This window comes from Trachypithecus francoisi, unplaced genomic scaffold, assembly GCF_009764315.1.
Source record: "Trachypithecus francoisi isolate TF-2019V2 unplaced genomic scaffold, Tfra_2.0 Lachesis_group21, whole genome shotgun sequence".
NCBI lineage: Eukaryota > Metazoa > Chordata > Mammalia > Primates > Cercopithecidae > Trachypithecus > Trachypithecus francoisi.
This window is the reverse complement of record NW_022681467.1, coordinates 44,599,746-44,615,938: the sequence shown is the minus strand read 5'-3', so window position 1 is coordinate 44,615,938 and position 16,193 is coordinate 44,599,746. Positions and strand designations below refer to the sequence as shown.

The 16,193-nt window shown below is 42.4% G+C and overlaps 1 protein-coding gene across 3 annotated transcripts in view; it reads right to left on the bottom strand.

The window, feature by feature from the left end:
* ARFGEF2 (ADP ribosylation factor guanine nucleotide exchange factor 2) overlaps positions 1–16,193 on the bottom strand; it is a 114,720-nt gene that overhangs the window by 20,887 nt on the left and 77,640 nt on the right. For 2 of the 3 annotated variants that reach the window (XM_033186676.1, XM_033186677.1), the window contains exons 26-34: positions 13,903–14,054; positions 8,246–8,418; positions 6,226–6,386; positions 4,629–4,759; positions 4,363–4,492; positions 1,927–2,062; positions 630–768; positions 467–521; positions 291–314 (exon numbers count right to left, since the gene is read on the bottom strand). In XM_033186676.1, coding sequence (XP_033042567.1) covers positions 291–314; positions 467–521; positions 630–768; positions 1,927–2,062; positions 4,363–4,492; positions 4,629–4,759; positions 6,226–6,386; positions 8,246–8,418; positions 13,903–14,054 — 1,101 coding nt within the window. The remainder of the gene's footprint in view (positions 1–290; positions 315–466; positions 522–629; positions 769–1,926; positions 2,063–4,362; positions 4,493–4,628; positions 4,760–6,225; positions 6,387–8,245; positions 8,419–13,902; positions 14,055–16,193) is intronic. The other variant, XM_033186678.1, reaches the window with a different exon arrangement.

The window sequence follows — 16,193 nt, the reverse complement described above, 5'->3', positions numbered from 1 at the left end:
CTTAGGAGGGCAACAAACAAGCACAGTTACACCAAAGCACTGTTTACAATGTTGAAATCCTAGAACTAACCTGAGAGTCTGGTAAGGGAGAAGTAAAGAAATTATAATACTATGCAGCCACGGAAAAGGCTGCTCTCAAAGAATAGTTTAAAATATGGAAAAACACTTACATGTTGGTATATGCTAAATGATCCCTCATTTCAAATGTGGCTGGCTTTCCTAGGCAGGCACAGTCACACAAAGCGGCAGCTAGAAATGTAAACTGCTTTTTACTTGGCGAGATTACTTACTTGCTTAATGCTTTTCTGGATTTTCTAAAAAATATATTATGAATATATATTATTTTTAGATCTTATAACTTTTTTACTCACTTCCCATTAAAAAAAGTACAAACTATACAGGCTTACTGATCTTTTACTAAGATAGAACAAAGAAAAGACAACTAAAGAAGAATCCCAAATCCTACCAAATGCTTTTCTGATGAATCTTCCTCCATTCCTACAGGTCTCCATGTCAGCAAACTTAAGAAAAAGAAAGAGAAAAAAAATAATCAATGTGAAAGGCAATCAGGAGCTTTAAGACATCCAATGCACACGGAGATAAACGGGAACAACTGCATGAACACTTACACATGTGGGATGGTTGTTTTGAAAATATCCAACATACAGTTGCAGGTTTCATCCCAGACTTCAGGACTGAATTTCTCTCCATTGGATATTACTAAGTTTTCTAAGCAATTTGTACCTGATCGCGCCAACTGCTCGTTATCTGTAAAATAAAGCAGTATCTATCATTAAACTTCTACTGCTATTTTGATGCCAACCAGGTCTCAAATACTGTATATTGTGAGTTGGAGACAGCAACTGGTGAGTTTCTAGGCTTTTAATTAATGAAGCCATGCTACAGACAGTATTAAATTTTTCATTAAAAATTTTTTGAAGAGATAAAATTGTTTATCATAGTTTTATTGCTAAAGAAAGAAGGTCAACATTTTGCTACTTTAAGTGGCTCATGTATGAAAAATGATAATAGAAGAGAGAAAATACTAGACCAGGTTTTCAAAAATTTAGTCACTCATACACTGTATTTCCAATTTTTGCCATTTGAACAATATCAAATACTTTGTCATTTATTTTAAAATTAAGTCACTTTTTCAAAAGTGTAACTAAATTTAGCCTTGCCCTAAGCCAAAATTACCTATGGAATCCAGGTCTAATGTGCCAGCTGGGTATTCTTCCTGACAAACTCTAAAATAAACACACAACTACTCAAATGAAAAATGTCTCTTGGCTGGGCACGGTGGCTCAAGCCTGTAATCCCAGCACTTTGGGAGGCCGAGACGGGCGGATCACGAGGTCAGGAGTTCGAGACTATCCTGGCTAACACGGTGAAATCCCGTCTCTACTAAAAAATACAAAAAGCTAGCCGGGCGAGGTGGCTGGTGCCTGTAGTCCCAGCTACTCAGGAGGCTGAGGCAGGAGAATGGCGTAAACCCGCGAGGCGGAGCTTGCAGTGAGCTGAGATCTAGCCACTGCACTCCAGCCCGGGCGACAGAGCAAGACTCCGTCTCAAAAAAAAAAAAGAAAAATGTCTCTTGATGAAGCTGTTGATCTTGACTGAAACAGTACATTTTAAAAACATTTTACTGGAGAAAATTTCAAACATACAAAAGCAAAAAGAACAGTATAATACATGAAGGTACATCTTGTAGAATGCAAAAATAACTATATCCCATCTTTTAAGAAATGCTTTATGAACTGACTTAGGGGGGACTGTTTTTATATTGTAATTAAAACACACACATTTCACCAACTAAATTATACATTGTACTCCTTGGCACTACATCCATTCTTTTAAATACTGAAAAAACTAACCTCTCGTTAAGGACTATGTAAGAAAAATGATGCCTAGAGGCTTAAAGAGTACCTTGTTTTACGCACCACTGCAATTGTGCAAAAACATCAGAAAGAAGAACTTCATTCAAAGCTTCATAAAACTGGGTAAAAACATCACAAATAGCATAAAGTGCGTGATTGCAGGTTGTTGTCATCCACTCAGATTTCTGGGAAAACAAAAAGATAACACTTAAAAGCTATTCTCCCTGCAGTGAGATGGGCACTCTTGTACTCCTGGGAAAACTGTTGTAGAAAGCAATTTGGTGATATGTATCAATAAGACATCTTAAAAATGTTAACACAATCATATGCACAGAGGATATACACAGGGATATTTATAAAATTATGGTAATGATGCCAAAAGTGGAAGCCAGAAGTGAAAAAAAAAATGGATAGATTTGGTTACTTAGAAGCTAAATTTTCCAAAATGAAAAGGAAATAAAAATAATAAAGTGGGCAAATCATCTGCAACTCATGTAAGCATATGCTACATTACTTATATATTTAAAAATGCATAAATCAATAGGTGAAAGATGAATAACCTACTAGATGAGCTAAGAGTAATTCACAAAAGAAGAATTCATAAAAGGCAACTCTTAAGAATGATCAATCCTATGAGAGCAAATATGCCACCTCACTAGCAGTTTGAAACACTTTTTCAATGTGATACATTTGGCTTATCAAATTAGCAATGACTAAAACAAATTAAAATGAGAAGACCTGGAATGAATATGGAGAAACAGGAACTCTCCTGCATTGCTGACAGAAGTATAAATGGCTACAGAGATATTTGCAGGTCAGCTTAGTGGTACGTATCAAAAGGCTTAGTAATATGCAGGCCCCAAACCTGGCCACTTGTCTTTAAAGAGGAAACACAAGTACAAGTGTGGCTGCAAAAAATGTTCATTTCAGTGCTGTCCAGAAAAACTGGAAGCAGCCTAAATGTTCATGAGCTGTGGAATAGCCACAGCTAAGACTCTTTTGTAGCCATTATTAAAACAACATTGTAGAAGAATGGCTGGGTGTGGTGGCTCACACTTGTAATCCCTGCACTTTGGAGGCTGAGGCGGGTGGATCACTTGAGGTCAGGAGTTTGAGACCAACCTGGCCAACATGGTGAAATCCTGTCTCTACTTAAATTACAAAAATTAGCTGGGTATGGTGGCATGAGCCTGTAGTCCCAGCTACTTGGAAGGCTGAGGCAGGAGAATTGCTTAACTTAGGAGACGGAGGTTGCAGTAAGCTGAGATTGCACCACTGTGCTCCAGCCTGGGCAACAGAGCAAGACTCTGCCTCAAAAAAATGAAACAAAACAAAGGAACAAATAAACAAACAAACAAACAAACCATTCTAGAAGAAAAGTTATGGCTATGGAAAAATACTCATGTATTAAGTTTAAGAAGTAGTTTACATATGTGTGTTGGAATTCTATTTTCATAGAAGAAAAAAAGGTGGATCACAAAATACATGTGTGGGTGGACACACAGATGAAAGTCTTAACAGTTGCTGCCTATGAAAAACTGCAACTGTGGGTGTTTACATTTTTCTTTCTTTTTGTCTGTGTTCTGTAGTTCTAATGGTTTTATAATGAGGAAAAACATATTTAAATTTAAAAAGATTAGAAAACTCCATCTACACTATGACCTCAACCGTATTTATTTATTTAAGAGACTGGGTCTCACTATGTTGCCTAAGTTGGTCTCAAACTCCTGGCCTCAAGTAATCCTCCCACCTCACCTTCCCAAAATGCTGGGATTATAGGCATGAGTCACTGTGTCTGGCCTCTGAACCATATTTAAACCATGCAGAAGACTGAGAAAAATTTGCAAAAACATTAATTCTAATTTTGGATGGTAAAAGGAATAATTTTTTTGTATTTGCCTAATATTCCATATTAAGCATATGTCACTTTTATGTTGGGGTGAGGGAAGGAATGTTGTTCCCAAAAGAAATAAAAAAGATACTTTTCCATCTAAAAATCTTGAGCCTAGAATACCCTTTCGCTATCCCTGAACCTCTAAGGGACAAATAAAAACACCTACAGGAATCAAACATCCTTTTAATAAAAAGGCCTAATATTCAACATCATCTCCAAATGCAACTTCATTAAAAACCCTTAAGGGAGCAGAGACATTCCACTTTCTGACTGCTCAGAGGTTGATATGAACAAAACAACTACAATGACCAGTCACGAGCCCTGCTGAACTGGAAGGTGCAATGCCTGAGGGCCAAGCGGCAGACCACAGAGATGTGTTTCCTCTCATTCTTCTGAACAAGGGGAAGAGTCACTCAGGACTAGCTGATATTGGTAGGAGAATATCAGAAAGGTGTTTCCATTTTTAAAACCTTAAGTTGCTCAGTATTTAAGAACTCTGGGTAGACGATGACGCAGCCCCTAGAGGCAAATATAGGCCAGAAAGGCTTTCCTCTCCATTATACCCAGGGCAGTGCTGTAGTTTTCACCCACCTCTGACTGTTGCTCAGGGAGTTTCATATTGTCAAAAATCCGAAACACAATTCTGAACAGATCTTGCCACCAGTGTTTTTCAAAGGTGTGGCCATAGCTCTTCATGATCTCAAACATGACTGTGAGTCCCCTGGAGGAAACAAAGTCAGGCACAGAAGAGAGAATGGTGGAGAAGAGAACAACAGAGAAAAGAGTGGGGTCAGGTAAGCAAGTGACTGAGGTTCATTTCAGTGATGTAAGGGGCCACCACACGGGAACATGGTTACCTTGTTCGTACATCTAACTTGCATCTATTAATGATGCAGGAGAGTTCGAATAAGATGGGGAACCAGCCTCGGACCCAGACTCTGTCACCAGGAGCTACATTCATGTCATCACTTGTGTATTCTTGTAGCACCTATGATGAAAATCACATCTCAGGTGTAATCATGCGAAAGGAAGGAACTGAAAGGGAACTATACACCGATTAAGGCCCCACACATTTTTCTCTCCCAAAAATCTCCATTCAGCAAGGGTACAGTGGGAACAGACTGCACAAAGACATTATCTGTCCCAAAGGGCATATGAGCAGCTTCCCAGTACAAACCTATGGACCTCTGCGGGTTTTAGAACAAGTTGAAGGGGGCAGATCACAAGAGTCCTGGGGGTGGAGGGTGTTATACTAAGAAGAGCTCTAAAGGTCAAATGGTATTGACAAAATATCCAGGATAATTCATTATCTTAGGTCTTTCTGGAATGTTACTGTAATACATATTACTTAAAATAACACCCGCAGCTACTATTGGACTGAGTGCTTGCTATGTGCCAGGCACTGTTAAAAGTTCTTTTCACGGATTAACATTCTCACAAGGATTCCAAGTGGCAGGTAGAAACAATGGTCCTGGGTTATAGATGAATTAAGTGAGGCATCAAGAGCTTCAGGAAGCTGCTCAAGGTCATGCAGCTAGGACCTGGCAGTCTTTCTACAGTCTGCATGTACAGACCTACTCTCTGCCCTATTTCTGGGATTTTGACTCCTCTGCTCTGTAACCACTCTTGAAGTGGTACTGAAATTTCTTTAGCAACTCTCGTTATCTAATGTTACGCAATTTCTCTCTGTGCTTTGGTTAACTCTCCTGTACAATGGGATATAATTACGTCTCATAGGTCTGAGGTGGGGACTAAATGAATCAACATACAGAAAATATCTAGAATGGTGCCCAACAAGTACTAAGTGCTCAATCAACACTGGCTCCCATTATCATCACATCTTAGTGAGCTGTTGTAAGGGATGAGACATATCACCTTAGAGGTTTATAGCTCTTTCTGTAAAGGATACTTAAGTAGAGATCTACACAGGACATCATAGTTTAGACGGACTTGTTTTCACCCTATTTCAATGTTTTGGGACTCTTTCATTTAAACCAAATAGGCCTCTTCAGAAAGATGAGACACATCAAAAAAAAAAAAAAAAACCCATGATTTTCAGGGGAAAACAAAAGGTGATTTTTAAATATGATTTCTCAGGCACATTACAAAGACATAATGCCATTTCCTAAAAGGGAGGTTTGTTTTCTTTCAAATAGAAAGGTCTAGCTTCTTGTGCTTTGCCAAAATACAAAAGCTAAAATACAACTAACTTCTACAAAAACAATTTGTAGAATACCATAGGTTCAGTATGAATAAAATACAGAATTTCACATATACCAGATAATGAAAAGGCCTAACTCCCTGCCATGGCAGCATTTTGAAATAAACACCTAATTTAGGGCAAACATACATTTCTAAAAGAGCAGCTGGAAAGCTCTTTGTTAGGAGCAAGAATTTCTGCTTCATGACCTTTTCCCTTCACTGCCCATCTGAGTAAGGTGGGGAAAAACGAACCCGAGGCCTCTCAGAGACGTATTTGCCACAGAAGCGGATGAGCCGAATCGCTTCCATGCTCGTGTCAGGGAAAGCGGCGTTGCAGGCGAACTCTGATAAGCACTTCACAGCATCCTGAAAGGAATCGATGGCTGCAGGAAAATGGTGCTGGAAAATAGTTGCTGGGGGAACACAAGGCACATTTATCGTAAGACCAGGATTTAGAAATGGGGATGAAAACATGCACGTGCGCACGCACGCGCGCACAAACACATACACACATATATCAGAGATAATTAACTGTGAAAATCTAAGGAAAGCATGTCAGTATCTTTGGAAGACAGTTTTTCTTATTAAATTACTCAGGAATGAATGCACTGGGTATAGCCTGGGCTAGACAATCTTCCTGAGCTCAAGCAATGATGTAAAGGCCCAAATATCCATTCATTCAACATTTATTGAATGCCAACTCTGTGCAAAGACAAGTCGATGCCTACAAATTTCCATAGAGATGAAGTAAACATCTTGTTACATGCTCGCAGGCAGAACCCAGGACTCCTGGTCAGTCCAGAGGAGGGGACACTGCACTAACGCTGGGCTGGACTGCCCGAGTGCAAGTCCTGGTTCCACTACATCCAAACTGTGTGTCCTCAGGCAAGTTGTTATATTTATTTTTCTGTGCCTCAATTTCCTCTTTAGTAACATGGGGGAAATAATGGGATAGTGTGTTCTAATTATTCATGAGAGTTACATTCTATAAAGTTGCCATAAACACTGAATTCAAGAATACTGAACCATGGCTCTTAGGGAAAACATGGAGATAGGGAGCTGGATGCCTGCAAGTCTCTGGTCAGAACATTTTCATCAGCCGATCAAGACATAACCTTGTTGTATGTGTGTTCCTGCTAAAAAGACACCTTATTTGGCCGGGCGCGGTGGCTCAAGCCTGTAATCCCAGCACTTTGGGAGGCCGAGACAGGCGGATCATGAGGTCAGGAGATCGAGACCATCCTGGCTAACACGGTGAAACCCCGTCTCTACTAAAAACTACAAAAAAAAACTAGCTGGGCGTGGTGGCGGGCGCCTGTAGTCCCAGCTACCCGGGAGGCTGAGGTGGGAGAATGGCGTGAACCCGGGAGGTGGAGCTTGCAGTGAGCTGAGATCCGGCCACAGCACTCCAGCCTGGGTGACAGAGCGAGACTCCATCTCAAAAAAAAAAAAAAAAAAAAAAAAGACACCTTATTTAATAGATATTGTTGATTCATTAACACTGAACTCACGGCTAATAGCACTGTAACTCATTCTTAAAGGAAGCTCATCTAACACACGTATTTTTTCCATAAGACACATCACAGTCTTTCTGCACGTAGAACACTACCCAGCATTCAGCACTATGCTTGGGGGACATTTTAAACAGTGAAATAAATCACCAACAAAAAGCACAAAAATGTAAAAAAACATGGTACTCGATAGGCCACAGAAAGCACACTTGTTTATGTCATGACAGCTCAAACAAGAAGGCAGGGCACCACCTTCTTCTACCACAACAGGGAATGTGCGCCTTGGGTGACTCAAGTTTTTGCTGTTCTATGCATGCACATGTTGGCAAATGACCACAAAAGCACCATGAGTACTGGCTGTGGAGTTATTAATGTATATACATTTTAGTGAGTACATACACGGAATCCACCAATAATGAGGACTGACTGTACTTCTTTTATAGTCTTTACTGTGGCCTTGGGATTGATTTGACTTTCAAATTTCATCTGGCTTGAAATAACATTCACGTTTATCTGCTGGACCCAAACTGACTGATAACAGTAAAGGCCAAATATTTAGAGAAGGCAAGGAGAAAGTCAAAACAGAGTTAAGATGAGGATTAATATACATCAAGTGCTTATAACACTGCCTGGCACATTACTATATCACAGTAGAGCCAAGGTAGGGAAGCCCCTGTAGGTAGTAAAATAGACAGCAAGTAAGTGACACCCTTCTAGACGTGCAGGTGGGACATTAGTAGGGAGGGAACAGAGCCACTTACTGACAATGTGGCAAGTGGTCTGGAAGGCCAGCTCCACAATGTTCCCGTCATGATCAGAGGCTGCCTGGTGGAACACGGCAAAGATGTTCTTCCAGCCTGAACGGATGTTGGCTGCCTGGGAGTTCACCATCTGGGCAATGCAGCGGATCACCATGTCCCGGATGGTGGGAGACCTGAGGAAGGAACGGGATGGCCATATCATCTGTACTTTGCAGAATGGGAAGAGAAATGAACATAGCTCATCCCTTAGAAGCAGCACTTAAACATTTCTTATAGCACACAGCAATCCACATTTGGGCTCTGCCCCGTTTCCTCTGACTTCCATTTCAAACCTAGCATGCTGCATAGAGCTACAACCACCATCCTGCAATCACAAAACAATAAACTCAAGGTTGAAAAGGTGACCCTCTGAATGGAAGAACAAAAGGAAAAGGTCTGGGTCTCAAATAGTCCCTATCCAGGCCATGGAACCAAAGTTGAATGCTTGCCTCTGACTTCTTTCTTGTTACGAAAACAATAAATAGCCTTGCAGTTTAAGTCACTGCTGGTTAGTTTTTCTGGCCATAAACATTTCAAATAATATAATTCTACCACCTAGAGATAATCATTACTAAATTCTTGTGTGTATCTTCTTAGATTTTGGGGCAGGGATATACCTATATGATAAACGCATGTATGTGGACTGGAGCATACATATATAATTTAAGGTGCAATGTTTGCCTAAATTATTATAAAGCAAAACTTGAAGACAGAGAAAATGGCTGATTTTCTGGAACAGCTGCAATTGTCTCACAACCTTTAAAGACATACAATTATGGAGGAACCTTATTATCTCACAAACAGCAAGAAGGAAAGCTATATAAGCCTATAACTTCAATAGTACTAGTTTTAAAAATCAGTACAGTAGCCTTGGGATTGCAGGTTTGACTTTCGATTTTTTTTTTTTGAAACAAGGTCTTATTCTGTTGCCCAGGCTGGAATGCAGTAGAGCGAGCTCGACTCTGCAACCTCTGTCTCCCAGGCTCATGACTTTCAAATTTTATCTGGCTTAGAATGACATTCATGTTTGTCTTCCAGGCTCACACTAACCAATAATAGGAAAGGCCATGTAGAGAAGGCAAGGAGAAAGTCAAAACAGTTAAAAATTAGCTGAAAGTTCACAAAGTAAACATGTCACCTGCAGATAACAAAGGACTGACTATACAACGTAAGTCACTTCCATATATAATAAAAATGAATTCATGGTTGTCTCCCCATGGAGAATAAAGCAACTTTTTGACAAAACTATATTTATTATGTTTTTTGCTTGATTGTTAAAAGTAAGATAGGATGATAGTAAAAGTAAAAAAAAAATGTAGAAAAAGGATGATAAAAAAAAATTTGCCTGGGCGCGGGGGTTCACACCTGTAATCCCAGCACTTCGGGAGGCCGAAGCAGGTGGATCGCTTGAGGTCAGAAGTTCAATACCAGCCTGGCCAACCATGGTGAAACCCCATCTCTACTAAAAATACAAAATTTTGGCGGACATAGCGGTGCACGCCTGTAATCCCAGCTACTTGGGAGGCTGAGGGAGGAAAATAGCTTGAACCTGAGAGGCAGATATTGTAGTGAGCCGAGACTGCACCACTGCACTCCAGCCAGGGCAAGACAGCTCAAAAAAAAAAAAAAAAAAAATCCTTTACATGATATATGGTATTTCATAAGGAGAGATACATTTAACTATCCCTATTATATTGTCTGTCCAATTCTACAACCTGTCCTTTTCTCTAAACTGTTATTAGTCATTTCCCACATTATAAACATTATGAACTTTTTTTTTTTTGAGATGGAGTTTCTCTCATCATCCAGGCTGGAGTGCAGCGGCGTGATCTTGGCTCACTGCAACCGCCACCTCCCACGTTCAAGTGATTCTCCTGCCTCAGCGTCCTGAGTAGCTGGGATTACAGGCATGCACCACCACGCCCGGCTAATTTTTATATTTTTAGTAGAAACGGGGTTTCACCATGTTGGCCAGGCTGATCTCGAATTCCTGACTTCAGGTGATCCACTTGCCTCGGCCTCCCAAAGTACTGGGATTACAGGCGTGAGCCACCCCACCCGGCCAAACATTGTGAACATTTTTTTTTTTTTTTTAAGACGGAGTTTCGCTCTGTCGCCCAGGCTGGAGTGCAGTGGCCGGATCTCAGCTCCCTGCAAGCTCCGCCTCCCAGGTTTACGCCATTCTCCTGCCTCAGCCTCCCGAGTAGCTGGGACTACAGGTGCCCGCCACCTTGCCCGGCTAGTTTTTGTATTTTTTTAGTAGAGACGGGATTTCACCGGGTTAGCCAGGATGGTCTCCATCTCCTGACCTCGTGATCCGCCCGTCTCAGCCTCCCAAAGTGCTGGGATTACAGGCGTGAGCCACCGCGCCCGGCCATTGTGAACATTTTTTTTTTTTTTTTTTTTTTTTGAGACAGAGTCTCGCTCTGTAGCCCGGGCTGGAGTGCAGTGGCCAGATCTCAGCTCACTGCAAGCTCCGCCTCCCGGGTTTACGCCATTCTCCTGCCTCAGCCTCCCGAGTAGCTGGGACTACAGGCGCCCGCCACATCGCCCGGCTAGTTTTTTTCTATTTTTTTTAGTAGAGACGGGGTTTCACCGTTTTAGCCAGGATGGTCTCGATCTCCTGACCTCATGATCCACCCGTCTCGGCCTCCCAACGTGCTGGGATTACAGGCTTGAGCCACCGCGCCCGGCCCATTGTGAACATTTTTAAGAGTGAAACGATATTCCATGTTGTGCCTGTACCAACATTTACTTTAACACTTGTTTATTTAGATAGTTTCTGCTTTTTTCTAGAAAACTATTTTCTGTGTGGAATTACTGAGTCAAAGGGGCACAAAAATATCAGGATTCTTGACACATATCACCAAAATGCTTTTGGAAATGTTACAGTAAGTTACAGTTCCACTGATAGTATCTGAGAGTGCCTGACAACATGTGATTCTAAACTCACCCTGCCCCTTTTCAAATGGGAATAGGACAGGCAGGCAAGGCCTGGAGTTAGGAGATGAGGGCTTCCGCGCAATCAGGCTTGCACACGTGGCTTGGCCATGTGAGGACTCGGTCTCCTCAGGCACTCTCAACGGTGTTCCCAAAGGCAGGAAAATACTTTTGTGTATTTGCTAAAGGATGATTCCAGACTATGGGTTTAATTTTGGTTCTCCTAAAATGAGCAATAAAGCAGACATACAGACACCAGAAGAGAGACACGTCAAGGAAACTTTTCTGGTGCCCTTTTATTCACTACCCTAACAGCCTGCTCTGGCATCCAGCTTGGGAGCTTCCATTTTCTTTAAAAAAAAAAAAAAAAAAAAAAAGACCAGGTGTGGTGGCTCACGCCTGTAATCCCAGCACTTTGGGAGGCCAAGGCAGGTGGATTACTTGAGGTCAGGGGTTTGAGACCAGCCTGACCAGCATGGTGAAACCCCATTTCTACTGAAAATACAAAACTAGCTGGGCATGGTGGTATACGCCTGTAATCCCAGCTACTTGGGAGGCTGAGGCAGAAGAATTGTTTGAAACTGAGAGGCAAAGCCGAGATTGTACCATTGCACTCCAGCTTGGGCAACAAGAGCAAAACTCCATCTCAAAAAAAAAAAAGATCCAGGCTCATCTGAAGTACAACTTTTAGGGGAGTGGCAGACAAGAGGAATTAGGTCCAAAAGTCATCCTTGACATCTCTTCCTTTATGCTCCATGGCCAATTCATCAGCACATGGTGTAAGATTCCCTTTCCAAATGTGCACAGAATCTAATCCATCACTGCCACTGCTCCCACCTTGGTCCAAACCTGGACAACTACAACGGCCTCCTACCTCATCCTATTGCTCCTCATTTTCCAGGGATAAATTCAGGGTGATCCTTTAAAATACGTCAGATCATTTCAGTTCTCTGCTTAAAATCCTCCAATGGCAGGCCGGGCGCAGTGGCTCACGCCTGTAATCCCAGCACTTTGGGAGGTTGAGGCGGGTGGATCACGAGGTCAGGAGATGGAGACCATCCTGGCTAACACGGTGAAACCCTGTCTCTACTAAAAACACAAAAAATTAGCCGGGCATGGTGGTGGGTGCCTGTAGTCCCAGCTACTCAGGAGGCTGCGGCAGGAGAATGGCGTGAACCTGGGAGGCGGAGCTTGCAGTGAGCCGAGATTGCACCACTGCACTCCAGCCTGCGTGACAGAGCGAGACTCCATCTCAAACAAAAACAAAAAAACAAACAAAACAAAACAACAACAACAACAAAACCTCCAATGGCTTCCACCTTTCACAGAGAGCAAGCCAAAGTGCTGACAATGGCTGACAGCTCCTACGTGAGCTAGGCACACTGCTACCACTGGGAGGGACTTCACCTTCTACTACCTGCCCTGTTCCCTCCATTCAAACCACACTGCCCTCCTTACCTATGCCAAGCACTACCTGCTACAGGCCTTTTGCTTTTGTTCTTCCCTGTTCATAATTCTGATGCCAAGGCAGCATATGGCCACTCTCAGCTTATTCCTGACTTCCGTCAGGCCTTTTCCTGAGGGTCCCCTTACCAAACACATGTTAGCTGGCTGCCCCGGATAAAAGAGAGCTTCCGTCCCTATCCCTTTAACTTGATATACATACTGCCCTCCAGAGCACATTACCACCACTGATATTTATTTGTTTTTCTATTGGAATTAAACAGAGATTTGTTTTAAAATTTTATTATGGAAAGTTTAAAACACAGAGAAAAGTAGAGTAATATGTAATGAACTCCCGTATGCCCATCACACCCAGGTGCAACTGTTTGAGGCTGAATGAAAATAGGAATTTTATTTTATTTCATTTTTATTTATTTAGTTTTTTGAGACAACGTTTCGCTCTTGTTGCCCAGGCTGGAGTGCAAAGGCGTGATCTTGGCTCACTGCAACCTCCACCTCCTGGGTTCAAGCGATTCTCCTGCCTCAGTCTCCCTCCCGGGTTCAAGCGATCCTCCTGCCTCAGTCTCCCAAGTAGCTGGGATTACAGGTGCCCACCACCACATCCGGCTAATTTTTGTATTTTTAGTAGAGACGGGTTTTCACCATGTTGGCGAAGCTGGTCTCGAACTCCTGCTACTAAGGTGATCCACCTGCCTTGGCCTCCCAAAGTGCTGGGATTACAGGCATGAGCCACCACGCCCAGCCAAAAACAGGGATTGTAAAATGTCTTCTTTATAGTACCTAGCAGATGGCAAGCCTCAATAAGTACAGGCCAAGTGAATAAATGAACAGTATGGCTGCTTCACAGGGTCCGGTGTCCTGACCTCTTTTATGACCTCCCTGGGGGAGAAGTGCTGGGTCACACCATTCTTATCCTGGTTTGAGGATGCTTCTGCAGTGGCTCTTTCTTTAACCTCCCTCAGCACCAGCCCCAACAGGGGTTCATGACATATTTTCTACAAGTTGCAGGGTGACATCTGTCCTCCTAGGAAAGGTTACACATAGATTTTAGTGAGATTTATTTAAGGAAAATCTATGTGAATCACAGTCTATTCATTCTGTTTGTTTCCACTGACAAGGGAGGAAAAGAATTAATCATGTGATTAGTGTTAGGAGGGCTTCAGGGAGCCCCAACGGGGAATTTGACCACAGGTCTTCCAGAGTAAAACACATACCTGTTTTTCTTCATAATATGCTCAAAGGGCCTCAGAAAATCTTTCTGGAAACGGAAGTTGGCTAATTCACCCTTCTCAAGAAACTTCATGGAGAGCTGCCTTAATGAGTCGACAGCAAAGATAGCCACATCTTCGTTAGGGTTGCAGCCAACCTGAGCAAGAACAGGAACTGATATGAAACAGGTATAGTGTAATAACAACTGATGTGGGTCTCTCAACAGCAAAGATGGACAGCCTACCTTCAAAACAAACATTCAGGGAAAACACACCTAAGGAGAAAAGAAAATGCTGTTTCTTGGCTATGATCTCTCCAATTTTAATTAATTGTAATGACAAAATCAGTATTGCATAGTTAATTAAACACGCATTTAAAATGCGCTATTTTCTTTTTTTTTTTTTTTTTTTTTTTTTTTGAGACGGAGTCTCGCTCTGTCGCCCGGGCTGGAGTGCAGTGGTGCGATCTCGGCTCACTGCAAGCTCCGCCTCCCGGGTTCACGCCATTCTCCTGCCTCAGCCTCCCGAGTAGCTGGGACTACAGGCGCCCGCCACCTCGCCCGGCTAGTTTTTTTGTATTTTTTAGTAGAGACGGGGTTTCACCGTGTAGACCAGGATGGTCTCGATCTCCTGACCTCGTGATCCACCCGTCTCGGCCTCCCAAAGTGCTGGGATTACAGGCTTGAGCCACCGCGCCCGGCCCATCTACACTTCTTCAAATCCACAAGATTCTTAAGTGCCCCAGTTCACAAGAGGAAGAACATCTTTCCAAGGAGGTGGAAAAAGTTAAGAGTTCCAGAGTGAGGGCCGGATGTGGTGGTTCGTGCCTGTAATCTCAACACTTTGGGAGGCTGAGGGGAGCAGATCACCTGAGGTCAGGAGTTCCAGATCAGCCTGGCCAACATGGTGAAACCCTGTCTTTACTAAAAATACAAAAATTAGTTGGGTGTGGTGATGCACGTGTGTGGTCCCAGGAGAACTGCTTGAACCCGGAAGGCAGAGGTTGCAATAAGAGGACATCGAGCTATAGCCATCCAGCCTGGCGACAGTGCAAAACTCTGTCTCATAAAAAAAGAGTTCCTGAGTTTTCCATGACCTGGTGCTTAACAGCACTGATCAAATAAATATCTGTAATGAAGCTGACGACAATGAAATGTCTGGTTCCCACCTGCCACCCTATGTCCCAACCTTGCCTGTAAGTGGTCCATACATACTGAGAATTGGCACACAAAGAGTTATCACAACAGAATCACAGGTGGGAAAAGTAACTTGAGTAAACTGATGTTCCCCTCCCAAAACAGAAGTCCCAATGAACACAAAATGCAGACTTTATAAAGAGTTGGGAAAACGTTTACCAAAACACTTTTGGCTAGTAATTTCTGAGAACAAAGAATTCCACAGTTGCTAGCCAAATGATCTTGTGGAATAAATGAGCAGCGTTTGCTCTGGCTTAGCTGTCACATGCTTGGACAAGAATACAAGGTACAGTAATGACAATGATTCACATTTTCTTTCTCAAGCAAATTCATATTATTTCAACTGATCCAATTAGGAATTTGTTTACTCAGAATAGTGGGAAAGATGGTGTTGAGTTAGTTGATTCTTTAAAGTGATACCATCCACTCAACAAATAGTTCCTTTGGGTCATCCATAGGCTCCTGTGCCTCTCAAGGCCACCTCCAAAGAGGGACCTTCCCTGACCATGTTTTCTCAATAACCCTGATATATGACACGCTTGATCCTTTCCCATCAGTGAGCTCCATGCAGGCAGGGGTCTCATCTGTTCACTGCCCAGCATGAAGCACTCAGATTATTTTGTAAAACAGACGGTGTGCTGTGAGGTGCCTTAATTTGAGCTGATGGAAAAACAAAGAACTTTCATTAGCTGATGCACCAAGTTAGAAGCAAGTCTACATTTGACAATGCTTCATTTTAGTGGAGTGGTGTGGCAGGCTAGCACCTGTCTACAAGAGGTGACGGGGTGCCCATCTCTTCCCTAGTTACATCATACTGCTAACTTTAAATTGGCTGTGGCAGGGTATTTACATGCAGAAACTGGCAGATGCTACGAATCATTTACCAGCACCCCATTGATTATTCTATACCTCAATGGGAGACTACCTTTTTCCTCTATTCAATGTACAGAATTTCTGGATTTTTTTTACTAACACTATTTTTAAGCATTAGTATTATAACTCTTCACCTCCAGGCTTGAGAAAATTTTCTTGAGATCATGAAATGTGTTTTGGTAGGAAGCTGTTATTACGTTTCCCTTAAGAGGCAAATGACATCACAAA